This window comes from Hakea prostrata, chromosome 1 (assembly GCF_041222555.1).
Source record: "Hakea prostrata isolate BN-2017 chromosome 1, UWA_Hpros_2, whole genome shotgun sequence".
Classification (NCBI taxonomy): Eukaryota; Viridiplantae; Streptophyta; class Magnoliopsida; order Proteales; family Proteaceae; genus Hakea; species Hakea prostrata.
The window spans coordinates 73,325,070-73,340,020 of NC_142600.1; the positions used below are offsets into that span (position 1 = coordinate 73,325,070).

General features: G+C 34.9%; 1 protein-coding gene and 1 non-coding gene across 2 annotated transcripts; both read right to left on the bottom strand.

The window, feature by feature from the left end:
• Nucleotides 1-4,826: 4,826 nt before the first annotated feature.
• TRNAA-AGC (transfer RNA alanine (anticodon AGC)) lies at nucleotides 4,827-4,899 on the bottom strand. The gene has a single exon. It is a non-coding gene; the product is annotated as a tRNA-Ala (tRNA).
• A 1,376-nt stretch (nucleotides 4,900-6,275) lies between these two features.
• On the bottom strand, nucleotides 6,276-9,522 carry LOC149029930 (BTB/POZ domain-containing protein At1g63850-like). Its single transcript, XM_089142252.1, has 2 exons — nucleotides 7,750-9,522; nucleotides 6,276-7,658 (listed from the first exon to the last, which is right to left on the bottom strand). Exons 1-2 carry the CDS (start codon nucleotides 8,872-8,874, stop codon nucleotides 6,720-6,722), a joined length of 2,064 nt encoding a protein of 687 aa, XP_088998378.1. The 5' UTR covers nucleotides 8,875-9,522; the 3' UTR covers nucleotides 6,276-6,719.
• Between the last annotated feature and the right edge of the window lie 5,429 nt (nucleotides 9,523-14,951).

Genomic DNA, 14,951 nt, shown 5'->3' on the forward strand with positions numbered 1-14,951 from the left:
AAGTTTTACCTAACAAATTATAATTATTGGGGTTGCATGTTTAAGGGTACAGGCATGTTTTCCTCCAAATTTATCTTGAGTTATATGATCAAGTTAGCCAAACAATTAACTTTATTGAAAAGGATAATTACTTTTGCCCCTATATTATAGCTTAATTACTGAAGGATCCGGTTCTTTATGATAATATTGTTACCCCTAAGCTCTAATAGTGTTAAGAGACCATTATATTTGAATGTTTAATGTCTATTTTGTATTTCTAGAATTAAAAAAATCAAAACACAATATTATCCTCATTTAGACAAAAAAACAATATCAAGTACCAATTTCGTGTTTGTATTCTTATCATTTTGATTGAATTAAAAAAAAAAAACCTGAATTATTATTATTATTATTATTATTATTATTATTATTATTATTATTATTTTGGTTAAGAACAAAAATTTCCTAAAACTAATAACATTAAATTAGAGAATAAATAAATAAAAACCTAATAGAGGTAGTAGAAACTTCATAAAATTGATAACATCAAATTGAAAAACAAAAAAATAATACTAAATTGAAAAGTAAATATACAAAAAATAAAAGATATCAACTACCAAATTAGGGCTAATTTTTTCTTAATTAAAAATAACATAATGCAATATAAAGTATAAATAAGTAAAATAAAACTTTTAGGTTATTTTGGAACTTTTAAATAAATAAAACATGCCATGTCATTACTTAACTAATGAAGTTTAACGGTAGTGGGGCAACGGTAATGATAGGTAAAATATAAAGTTGAATTAATAATTTTAAAAAATATATAGGATAAAATATTAATTAAATTATAACAATGGGGACAACAGTAATTATCCCTTAATGATAATTAAGGGTTTCAAGATAGGGGGCAATTGTAATTATGGGTAAAGTCTAAAGTTGAATTGGTAATTTTAAAAAAATATATGGAATGAAGTAGTAATTAAACTATTACAAAAGGGGACAACATGTAATTATCCCTCAATGAAATCTATGAATTCTATGTTTCAAATTCCATCACTTTATCAGTTAACTTTAATGAGCTATGATTCTATAGATTTGAAAATTTGAAAATCAAAATCTACATAAACAATGATGGAATTAAGTAACCAAACACACTAACATTTTATCCGATGAAAGATTTGAAAATGAAATTAGATCTGTGTTGGTTGGATATATTACCCAAAAGAAAAATGTGCATGAGATGGGGCGGCCAAGGAAGGCTTACAATTCTTATAAGAGAAAGGTAATCAGAATTAATTTCATTATGTGTCGTAGGTGTACATCACAATAGTATTTCATAGAATTGAGACTGATTGACAGAGGGTGAGTGAACAAGAAACCAAAGGGTGAATCTGCTGCACAAAAATGAAGTCTGAGGCGTTTGAGCTCTCTGCCTTAACTTGAGAGCACGAATTAGAAAGTGTTTTCCAAAGATTAAAAGAAGACGTTGCCCCTACAACCAATCCAAGAACTACTTCACTAAGAGTCCTGGTGATCCAAGTTTTAACGAGCCTAACAGTGCGAATCCAGGCTTGATAAAAGGAATTGATGTATAATTCTCGAACACCATATCGATACGTTTTGGTATCTTCTCTCTATCACTAATTATTTTATTATTATTAAAGGGCACCTAATGAATTGAACAAAAATGCAAGATATAATACTTGATAAAAGATACCAATACAATATTTGATACCAATACTGTGAACTTTTCTTGGAAAAAAGTGGTTGCATCAATGGTTTTTCTTGATTATCTGCAACTCCGAATGAAATTGAAATTGAAATTGAAATTCAATAAAAAAAAAATTAAAAAAAAATGAAGGGGACTTCTTCCTTCACCACTATTGGAAATTACCACCACCATAAACTTTCCACCAACACCAAAAAAAGGGGAAGGGGACTAGTGCCAATTCAGACTTGACTCCATGACACGTAAACCCTAAGAATTTTTCTCAAAATCCCATCTTTGTCCCAAATCGCAAGTTTTAAAATTTAGGGTTTAACAAGAACTTAAACTTAAGTTTCAATTTGGTTTTCCTGGCTAGTGGTGGTGGATAATTTATAACTGGGGGAAGGAAGAAGATGGGTCCCCTTCCAATATGTATTTGAAAAATGCTTTCGGGGTACATTAATTAAATTACATTTATTAAACACCTTGAGGGGTATTTTGGTCTTTTCAAAAATTGAATGTTGAATGAAGTTAATGGGGACCTAGATGTAATTATTTGCCTTAAGGGAACTCAACTATAATTTAGGTCTTACAAAGAGGACCTATGCATAAAATTTTCAAAAAAAAAAATGTATCAACAAGAATTATTGGGATGATGACAATTGGCAGCACAGTGAGGGTAGTCCTTGATCTCTAATTGTGATGACACCAAAGGACGAGATTCGATTGCTTAATCGGAGACGAGGATATTTTTGGGGTAAAACTTCAAAAGGAAGGGAAAGTCATGTGATAAGGATGAAATAGCCCTGAATCAGGTCCAACCATGGTCGGGTCATGGAGAGTTGGAGATAGGTCCGGTTTTTTTTACCTCCCCCCCTAGCCACTTTATTTGTAGGGTTAGGTTTCAATTTAGAATTTAACAACTTTGTAGTTATTTTAACAAAAAATTTAGAAAAATACTCTCATATTCCAAGTAAAAATATATAAACCCCCCCCCCCCCCGCCCCCCCCAATCCAAATCCAATCATTAACATGAGGACAAAAGGACGCTATGGGAATTAACATGATAACTACCACTAACATGAGATGGACGTGCTAAGAAAGGTAACTGCCCATATCTCCGAAAGAAGGGTAAAAACCCAAAGATCAAACGGCCACCATGAGAAAACACGAACGAATCCACCGCTCGGGAATAAGAGGTACATCCTATATAAACTAAAGGGTTATACGCTGCTAAGGTATCTAAATCATTTCCTCCATTATCATTTTCAATTAAAGCTCTGCAACCAGCCACAGCTTTGTGATTTGATCCATTACTGAATCACTGACTTAGCCTCCGGAAATAGTCACCCGACCATGTAGTCGGGCCACGTCCAACCCCATCTTACAAGTTTTTCATCAATGATTTGGAAGCTAATCAAATTTTGGATGCATCACAATGTTTTGACTAGTTTTAAAAACTGAACGATTTTATTTAATTTTGTAAAGTGAAACATGTGGTAGCTACTTTTATAAAGAAAACCTAAATGCAACGAATCATGTAATTTTTTCAAATTAGTTGTATGTTATTAGAGAGGGAGAGAGGGTTTTTTGGTCCCAAAAAAAAATCTTAATCATGACTCTCATTTTTATTACTAGAATCATTAATCCCGTGGAGTTATTAACAATTGGAATTATTGGGATTACACGGTTTTTTTTTTGCCAAATCAAAATAATGGTTACACCGTTTGAGGGTAAATGCATGTATTCCTCAAACTATCCTTTGACCCACGTTATCATGGTATTAACTTTAATGAGTTATCTTTCTTGACGGCTTTACAATCACAAATTATATGAAAAGATTAAGATCTTGAGTTTGTAGGAAAACTTGTATTAAATTTAAAATAAAAAATAAAAAATGATAAAGAAGGTAATTTAAGATTGAAAAAAAAAAAGGAAATAAATAAATATTAAGTTTACTCTTATTTTTATATAAAAAAAAATTCTTAGTTTGATGTAACTTTGATTTATACATTTAAAATAAAAATAAAAATAAAATAAAATATAAAAAAGGCTTCTAGCTGTTGTTGACAAGGAAAATTGTATGAAATTGAAAAAAAATGGAAAGAAAAAATAAATATATTTTACTTTCTTTTATAAAAAAAAATTCTTATTTGATTAGATAGCTTTTATTAGTGGATTAAAGTTATGCTTGTTTGGAATTAAAAAAATATTTTTTTTCTTTCTTTTTTTTAAAATATTTATTTCTCAATTTGATTTGATGCATTTAAAGAAAAAAAAATATAAGGGGTACCAAAAATTTGTGAAAAATAAAATAAAATGAAATGACTGAAAAATTAGTATAAAATATTATAACATTTAAACAAAAACAAATGATACAATAGTCAAGTGAAAGATTTGCAAATAAACTGAAGAAGTACATGTTGTTGCCCAATAGAACCTTAAGAGGAACCAACCTCGCTCACCTGTAACAACAGTTGCCCCAATATATCTTTTCTCACTGGTGTTCCTACTCACATTTGATAACTATTAACCATTAAAATTGAGCACTTACTGAAACATCTACTTTTGGTCTAGTGACACACAAAATGTCTAGTTGATGATTAACAAAAGTTTAAGAGCCTTATTCCCAGATGCATTACCAATGCCACGAATATTCTAAGGCTGCTTGATGATTAAGGGCAAAAGTCGTTGAAAAATGTGTAAATTTCTTACTTTTCCTTTAAATCCTAGAGTGTTTGGATTGGGGGGGAAAGTGGGAAATAAGGTTCCAATCGCCATGTGGCAATTCAACTCATTCTATTTTAAAACCCACATATTTGGTGGGATTTTGTGGGAAAGTTGGGAACAGTAAAAAGTGGGACCCAAGGAGACCTACTTTCTTCTCCTGAACAAGTGGGACCCTTGTTTTTTTCCCCTCCCCCCCCTTATCTCCCAATGAGAGACTCTTATTTACTCTATATATTTTCTCTAAAGCTGCATCTACTTTATTGAATCAGGCTCGAACTCTCAACCTCATGATGACTTTTAGCTATGAGACTTACGCTCTAGCCAACTGCGCCACCACCTTGTCAAAATAAAGATGTCATTGAAAAAGGGGTGCAACACAAATGTGTAATATAAAAATGTTATTTTCATTTGGAGATGCGGGGTATCGATCCCCGTACCTCTCGCATGCTAAGCGAGCGCTCTACCATCTGAGCTACATCCCCAAGATATATTTAAAGTACATGTTTTTATATACATATTGTAATTAATTAGTTTTCAAATATTGGTGTAGATAATTTATAATATATCTCATAATAATACTCTGCCTACAGAGTTCGAACATTCGATAAAACTTGTAAAAACTAAATTGAATCAGTTCTCAACCAAATAAATCAATTACAAGAAATACTAATATATAACATTAGTTATAAGGTTGTTAGATGTATTATGAAGGCAAATAATATTTTGAACTGTATAATGTGAAGTAGTGAATAAAATGAACACAATAAAATGTTTAAAATTGTGATGTTTATTATAAATGCTAATCACGTGAGACGTTTTAAGAATATATTAATTTTTTTATTATTGTTTCTTAGTAATTTTGAATTACTTTGTTCATACACTATGCATGGTATTTATTGGAAAAACTTTAGAGACACTCTAAGATAATTGGCGAAAAACATAATATCCCAAAACTATGCCAAATTGGCATTTTTTTTTTCTATTAGAAACATTGATTAGTTAAAATAAATGACAAATATATCTTAGTTGTATTGTTCTAGATCTTATAATAAAAGATGAAGAATTAACGATAAATCAACAAGATAAAATTAAGGATTTAATCTTTTTGGGGGTAACATTGTAAAGTAACAAGAGATTAATAGTAATGTATGAATTATGAGATTATCTAAGGATGACTTAATGAAATTTGCTAATAGGAGTGTGAAACATTGTGAAAATTTAAGAGACATTTTTGGTTGTCTTTGTTAAGTTGATATCTTTTTGGGGTGTCCATCATTTTTGCGAAATGTTTTGAGGAATCTCTTAAATTTTTATTTTTTTAAGAAATAGATTATACATGATTGAGGATAATAAATAATCATACAAAAATTACATTAATAATCAAAATGTTTGCGATTATTATATTTAGTTATTCTATGTATTTAGTTATAATTAAATACAATAATATTCAATTTATCTTTTTTTGAAAAATATGATTGACATACTGGAGGAAATTGAGATACTACTAACCTATAAGAAGAAAATATTAGATAGATTTTTATTTAAAATGTTATAACAATATGATAAAATTATAATAATTATTTTTAATTAGTTGAATGATTTTTCAAATTCCTCAATTACAAAATGTAACGTATTTTAATATATATATATATATATATATATATATATATATATATATATATATATATATTTATATATATATATATATATATATATATATATATATATATATATATATATATATATATATTTGGTGCTTCTAGCCCATTATTTTTATTATGAATTATAACTTTAAAGTTTAACTAAAATAGAAAAAATAATTATTATAAAATAGAAATGGGATGTATCGACAAAAAATATGGTAGAATTAATCAACATTTTTTTATATTAGGGATTAAATAGTGTTGGATTTAAACTAACAATATTTATAAGTTATTTGGTATAATATCTAATTTTAATAATTTTTTTTATTAAAAATTGATATAAAAGAGCGAAATCAATGGGAGGAAATTATCTTTCCTAATTAGATCAAGAAAAATGTGCATCAGTAATGGAGATACAACGGGTTTACTTTTCTTCTAGAGAAATTAGATCTACCCGAATTTCATTATGTTTTGTAGGTGTACGTCACAATAGTATTTATAAAATCATACACGTAAGGAAAAATCAACTGGGAAGAAAATTTAGACCCGGACACGGACCCGGATCCGGACCGGAAATAGAAGAACTGAAAACAGGAGTAGTAGTAGTATGGTGTGGAAGAAGAAACGAAAAATAAATGTCGAGGTGTTTTGATTATGAATTATGAATGGTCAGACGAAGCAGTGGCGATTCGAATTTGTGGATGTCGTTCAGGGCCGGCTTTTCGTTTCCAGAAAGCCCTCCTCCACCAGATCTCAAACGCTCTCTGTATGTTAGGGCAATTCTCGCCGGAGTTAAGGAAGCGATTGAACCAAGCCAGCAGAATCTCCTGTTGCCACGGCAAAGGCAAGGTAAGAATGGTGTTACTCAGACCATCTTCAATCAAATGCCGATCAAACCCCTTCGAACCTCTTCTTATCCAACTAAAATCATCGTAAAACGGTTCCAACCATGTCTGCAACAACAACCGTCTCACCTCCTTGGAAGCCAACAACTTTCCCTTTCCAATCCCGACGAACAGTCTCGCACTCACTCTGCTAACCTCGTATCGATGAACGGCAGGAACCCTACAGTGCGCCTTTGACAGATCCCCCTGAGACGCCCACCTTTTCAAGAATTCCTCTGCAATTTGGCGATCCATTAGGATTTCCAGTATCCAATGCAGGTTATCGGCTTGCCGTGAGATCTGAGCTGCGTCATCTAGCTCCGATGATGCTGCCTTGAAGAAATGCTTGCGAAGGAGTTGCAGACATTGATCCGAAGCAGAATAGAGGGACTCCTTGCTCAGGTCGTTCTGAGATGATGAATTCTCTCGAAGCATTTTTGAGACCAGCACTTTCATCTCCCTCCTAGCTTTCTCATCTTTGCCTTCCAGAACTACCTGCAAGAGCCTTCGAATCACCTCGTCGCCATTGTTTTTCCCGTCTTTTACGCCTTCCGTTGACACTCTTTTCAATACTTCCCCTGCTCCAGCTCCCTCGAGATGGAGCCGCGACAACAGCGACGCTACCTTCTCCTCTTCGTCTTCCGCCCATGGAGCTGCTTCTAAGTACTCCAAACAAGACACAATTCCAGCGTCAAACAGAATCGAAGACGAAACCTGAAACAACCCAACCAAAACAATATCAAGATCAAGAAAACCCCGACCACTTTCTTGTTCAATCAGTAGAATGTTATGTTAGGTTAACTACCTTCAAGATGCCGAGGACTTTCGATACGTCTTCTTTCATGAGCTTCTTTCGAACATCCTTACAGTACATCAAACGCAGAGTCTCCGTGTAGATTTCAATATCTTCGCAATCGGAGATTTCAATAACGTGGGGCAGTGACCGCTGCTGCTCAGACCACAGATCCGAAAGCTTTGCTGCGAAGAATCTACTATGGACGACAAGGATATGGCGATGTACATTAATGGACACGGTTACTCCATCCTTGGAGCTCAGAGTCAGCTTAATATCGCTGGAGATGGGATCATTAAGCTGGTTCCCGGGGCTGCAACTGCCTAAAATTTCTGCAACTCGCTGTTGGAGCAATACCTGCTTATCTTGAACAGTGATTTGGGGTTTCGCCGGAAGCACAGGAGCATGAATCGCTGGAGTGGAGTTCTTGGGATGATAGTCGGATTCGTGGGTCATCATTTCAAAGAGCGTAGGACTCGATCGGGTCTTATCGAGTGGTGGCGGAGGCGGCGACATTGGGTTTAAGAGGCCGGCGTTGAGGGCGGAATTGAATTTGCTGTAACTGGAAGGGAAAGAATGGAAAGAAGTACCCCCATTGACGCAGACCCCATTGGCAATGTTGGAATCCATCATGACCGGAGAAGAAGTAACAGGAGAAAAGCTAATCTTGAAAGCTGCTGATGATGATGTCAGAGATTGAGATTGCGAGGTTGATGATGACGAATTAATGATAATGGGAAACGGTTCTAAAAGCTGATCTGGAGGAGGAATTGGGGGAGTAGTAGCAGAAGTGGTGGGGAACGTACGGTGGTGGTAGTGCTGCTGCTGTTTTTTACGGTGAATTGGAGGCGGAGTTGGTGGTGGTGGTGGAGGAAGAACAGAGGACGGCATTTTATGTTTGGAAGCAGCACAGCACCAAAAATTGTCAGTGTCGACGATGTTGGGAGGGTGACGTTTGCGGATGTGTAGATCTCCGGCGGCAGCGGAGTGATCAGGGGAATTGGGGGCAGCGGCGGTAGAAATGGTAGAAGTTTCGCGACGCTTGCGTCGTCTGGGTTTGGTGGGTTGGATCTGAGTTTTGAGATGAGCACCAGCTGCCATGAATCGTCGTTTCTTGTCCTTTAGGGCATATCGCATTTCACGGTGTGGGGGATGAGAGAGAAAGCCAGAGAGATTCGTTAACTACTCCAATTGGGATTTTCTAGTCACAGAGAGAGAAGAAGCCTTAAAAAATTGAAGAACCCAGAAAATTAATGGAGAGAACAAAGCATATAAGTCGATCCCATAACCTGCTGGATATGGTGAAGGTGGAGTTTAAATGCAGAGCTTTGCATTTGAGTTCTATCACGTACTGCAAGTGGAGAGTGAGAGAGAGAACTGGACAGTATATATGGTGAGGCGGTTGATTTAATCAAATTTGTATACGTCTCTGTTCTTGACGAAAACAGGAAAGAAACAGAGAATGATCTGGGCGGATGTTTTGCTAGTCTCAACTCTCAAATAGAAAACTAGATAGATATGCAAGACCAGGTCCACCTGAAGACCAAAACACAACAATGGGACTTTTTTCTGGCATGCTGGGGTACCTTGTACCTTTAAGCTTGACTGCTTCCTGTCGTTTGGGATTCTTTTAGACTAGATGGTTTGGTTCATTACTAGGTCAAAAATGGTTGATTCCTATCAAAACTGGACAGACTTGATGAATTGATTTCTATTTGGAGAGAGAACTTGCTGATAATTCCAGGTAGGTGGATGCTATGAACGGATACAGGTTTGATGTTAAGACCTTATCCTATTATCTCTACATGAAAAACTGTCACTATTGTGCTATAAACATATATGCAATAAAACCTCAATTTGGATAAAAAAGCAAAATACTCAGAACATTACATTAATCAAGTTCAGTTCTCATCATAGAGAAGTTGTCTTTTTTTTACTTTGATGATCTTTTACGTTTGGAAGAGTGGCACTCATGGGCTCCAAGGGAGTTAGATGAGTTATGAAGACTCTACCTTTATATATATGTCTAGCAGTTTCTATAAATGCTTATTGTTTTGCTTTCAATTTTTAATTTGTTTATACCTTTTGGGTACACCAGCTGCTACCATGTTCTCTGTCTCTTGTTCAATCTTTTTGTATTTATTTTCTTCTTAGAAAAGGAAGCATGACTAGAGCTTCCATGAGATAAATATTGCTTGGAGATCAACTTTACAGCATATCTTGGCCCTCCACTAACCAAGTGACAATCACAGCTTCCTGCCTTGCATTATTAAAGCTGGGTTGTTATTTTTTTTCTTATTCTTTTCTTTTCTTTTCTTTTCTGGATACGAAGAGAATTCATTCACTCAAAGACACAAGAGAAACACATGGGGACACAAGCTAGATTGTCCTACCACGGAGTGATAATCTGCCAAGTTGTCACTTTCAGAATGAAGAGGCCACCTTTACTAGAATATCAACCATTGCATTAAAACAAAGGAAAAATTAAGAATTAAAATCAAAGGATGTTTGAAATCACTTATTAAAGCTGTTCAGGAACCTATTCTGTAACTTCTCATTTTTTTTCAAAAAACTTGTTAGGGTTAAAAATGCAAAACTTGGGAAACACCCTTGGACATTGGTTGGTGCACATGAAAGTCGTCATCCAATGCGCGGTCACAAACACACTTTTGAAAGTCGAAATCCTGCCAATTTGATTTGTTTTGGTTTTTATTCAGCTTAGAACCATCTTGTTTTATGTACTAAGGCAATATTTTCATCAATGAAAAAATTTCACTGACTTTTATTTAGTAAATTTTAGCAGGAAATATGTAATTTATCATTCTATTGCTAGAAATGTTTGAAATTTTATAATTTAATCTTACCTGATCAGTTATAAAAATGGAAAATAGTGATAGCACATGGAAGATTTTCTGTAATAACCATATGATAAAGCATACACCCAACAAATTATCATAATGAAACATGGTGACAAGGGATTTTTTATGCACGGAAGAGAAGCTTACATCTATTGAACTTATCCTACGGTGAGCTTTCAACTGTAAAGATTTCTCTAGGTGTTCAGAATTCTCTTAAATATAACTATATATAGCCAACTAGGAACACTATGATGAAGTCCAACTCTATTTTATAGAAGAGAAACTTAATGAGATTTGTCATTGGGAACAGTGATACATAAAGGGCGTACCCAGTGCCGAAGCTCCCACACTGTGGGGTCTGGGTAAGGGACTTTCTAGGCAGTCTTACCCCTGCTTTGCAGAGAGACTGATTCGAACCCGTGACCTCCAACGCACAATGGGAACAGTGATATATAAGACCATAAAATCTAATGGGGGATAGAACTTTCAAATTTTATGGTGAACAAACCATTTCATTGATGAAGTTTAATCTTGGCTTCACCAGAATGTTTTAATACTCGTTTTAGGGTCTAAACATGTCTGGATAACAAAAATACAAGGAACACCAGCCATTAATGATGTTCAGATCCCTACTGTTAAAAGATGGTCAGGTGAGTTTCAATGAATTTTTGGGTTTTGGGTTTTCCATCTTAATGAATGGATATCTCGTATGTTTAAAGAAAATGTCTTGAAGATTGCAGTCTATTTTATTTCTTCATCATATAGCTTCGTTTGAATGTGTGTGAGTGCACCATGTAAATCTTTGTCTTTACCATTTGAAAGAAGGAAATTTAAAAGAAACGATTCTGTCAATTTGGTCAGTGATAACCTCAGCACTCTCATGAGTTGATGTTGCACTCCACTTGTACAAATACAAGTATTGATGTATATAAAGTTAACTTATTAATTTATCTTGATATCATTCCTACAAAGAAATGATGTAGAAGAAACACCATCTCTCTCTCCCCTTCTCATCATAAGGAGTGTTTCCCAAGAAACAAATATTTTTGATAATAGCAGAATCTCAAGACACTTGAAGGCAACTTAAATAAAACAATAATGGAGCCTTTTTTATACCTAATTTCCATTGCTAGATGTTCATCATTTTTACTTATGGCGAGTTTCATGCCAAGAAGAAAAGTACTCACGGCGAGTTCCATGCCAAGGTGGTAATGAAATTATTTGCTGTGGGGGTCAATGGGCCTGGGTTGAGTCGGATAAATCTAGATCCATGTTATTCGAAGGACTTAAACTTTAAATTCAGACCCTCTCCGACCTTGTTAGGGTTAGTTATTTTGTAATCCAAACCTGCCGTTCAAGTTAAAAGTCGGGCCAAGCTTGACCTGGCTCAAGGCGGGTTTAGGCTAATTTGAGCTGACAAGGTTTTATTGACACCCATAAAATTACATGGAAAACAGTATTCTCTAATTTAGTTTCCGAAAAAGGAGGTCCAGAAAAATACTTGTGGGCTGATTCAGGCCCAGAGCCCATGAAATGATCCTACTTGTTGGGTTGAAGAAGGAAAATGCTCCTCCAATTTTGGGCTTTGGGTTGCAAGTATTCTAATCCATCACTAGGAGGACCAATATCTAGTCCATTTCTAATTCATTTCCTTGTAGATGTGTGACATGTGTCACAATATCTCATCAAAAGGTTGAGTCCATTTACAAGTTACATTATTTTTTTAAAAAACTTAATCACAATTCTTTGATGTTACTTATAAATGGAGATCAACAATTTGATGTGATGTTAGGACACATGTCATACGTCTACAAGGAAATGGACATTTCCCCACTGATGGCTCATATTTCTCTCAGATCTTTGTGCCTTACAAAGTTTTAAAAATTTATCGGATTCTGAAGGTAATAAAATTGATCTCGGCCGGTATGGTTCGTCTGTATCAGCCCAAACCAAGCGGGTTCACCCTTGATTTTAATTAACAATTCAATTTCTGAACTATTTTTCTTGATACATACCGTTCCACTAGACTCTGGATCGTCTCCCCCACCTTGTGCTTCCCTGACGGTTATTGACCATGAATTACAGGGGGACTCACAAGGTTAGGGTCATGGGGGAGGTTTTTTTTTTTTTTTATTTATAATTATATTTTATTAATTTTTCTTGTGAACCCCACATAATTTATGGTTGTAAAACTGGAGTCCGGATCAGCTCCCCGACGGCTTTACCACCATAAAAATAGGGGGGGTGATGGGAGGGTTTTTTTATTTTTTTATTTTTTACTGGTGGGTCCCACCAAATTTGTGGTGGTAAAGCTGTCGGGGAGCACTCGTCAGGGGTGATGATCCGAATTTGTAAAACTGTGGGGAGAGATGATCCACACACATTCCACTGCACAATGTTCCATGTTAAAGGAAATAAATGAGACTGGTCTTTCGCTTCTATTTCACCTTTTTTTCCACACACATTCCACTGCACAATGTTCCATCTTAAAGGAAATAAATGAGACTGGTCTTTCACTTCTATTACACCCAGGGTTTGAAAAACTGGAATAGAAATCTGAATGCAATTGGAATCAACACCCGACACCCCAAAACCCTAGTAGCTTATACAAAGATTCAGTTCAGGTAAATGAGATTGAAAATAAAACTTCTAACCGGGTAAGTGTTAGATATAATTCTTTGAATTCCCTTGTATTTTTATATTATGTCTTATGTATCTGTAAATGATGTATAAATACAAAATACTGATCTAAGATGAGAAGAGAGATTTCATTTTGAATCCCGTATTTGTCGCAAGGTCGATCGATGCCTCTTTCCTTCAGTTCTTGAAAGTTCTGATCACCCAACATGAGTATAGAAAATCTCTTATTTAATTCTAAATGGTTGGTTTAATTGATAAAAGACCAACACCTCGTGAGGGTCAGGAGTTCAAATTTGTTAGGATTAGAGCGATCAATCACAGAAAACAAGATAAAAAGAGATACGGATTTTATCCTGGTTTACCTCAATATGAGGCTACATCCAGTAGTAGGTTTTCACTATATTCTTCTCAAAACAACTATTACAGATATTTTGTTACAAGAGAATATATGTATGTCCTTAGAAACCTTAAGTCACAGCTATTCATGGGCCCAAGCCCAAACAGAAAGAAATTTCAAGGCCCAAAGAATGGGACCCCATGTCCGTCGGCAACACAATGTGAAGTAACAAAATCTAAATGGGCATAGGCTTCTGGGCCCTGATGTATTATGTATACTCTCACTATCACATTGTCTCCCACCCTATAATGATTAGTCCAAATGCGTGTAAGAAATGAGAAACAAGAAAGCCATTTAGAAAAGTCCAAAATAGCCTTGTAATTTTTTTACTCTTCTTAGCCTGTTATTTGGCATATAACATTGCTTTTTTGCTGTGCACAGTAGATGATTTTTTTTGTATTTGTCGTGAGGTCGATGATTTCTCTTTCCTTCTATTCTTGAAAGTTCTGATCACCTAAGATGAGTATAGAAAATCTCTCATTCATGGCTGATTAATTGATAAAAGACCAACCCCATATGAGGGTCATGAGGGTCAGGAGTTCAAATCTAAGTGGGCAAAGGCTTTTGACCTTGATGTATTATGTATAGTGTCACTTTCACACTATCTCTCACCCTATAATGATTAGTCCAAAATGCGTGTAAGAAATGAGAAACAAGAAAACCATTCACAAAACCTGAAAGTTGTATTTGAAGGTGATTTCAATTCAGATTTTGAGGTACTTGAAGGTGTGAAGAAGAAAGGAAAGGCTCCCAAGGCTCCTTCCTGTCTTGTCACATTTTGAAGTAGACAGAACCCATTACAAAATCACATTTTAATTACACAACAGAAAAGGTTGGAGAGTAGCTACAAAGAATCGCCAACATCACCTTATGGGTTCATGCCCCACCCCGGTGCACTTCACTTATTGTCAATCAATATCTGTAAGAAATTAGTTGAAGCATGAGACTTAGTTCAGGGAGATAGGCGTTCAGAGGGTGGTTGCCCTTCACTGAGATTTGGGGTTTTTTTCAAATCAGAGTCAATGATTCTGATACTTAACAACCCTTCTCTCTTCTACTCAAAAATTAATGTCTATCAAATTATGAAAATGAAACCCACCCACCCACTCCAACATCATGAGATGTGGAGAGGGATTTGCTCAAATTTGATCATCCATCACAACAAGCTTTCCTTTTTATTTGAGGGGTGAGGAAATTAAGTATAGGTTTTTTTTTTTCTTCTTTCAAACGATTTTTCCTTTAGATCTAAAAACTTCTTTGATCTTACACTTTCTTACTGTATTTACATAAGAAATTGTCACCACTATTCAAGAGCACAT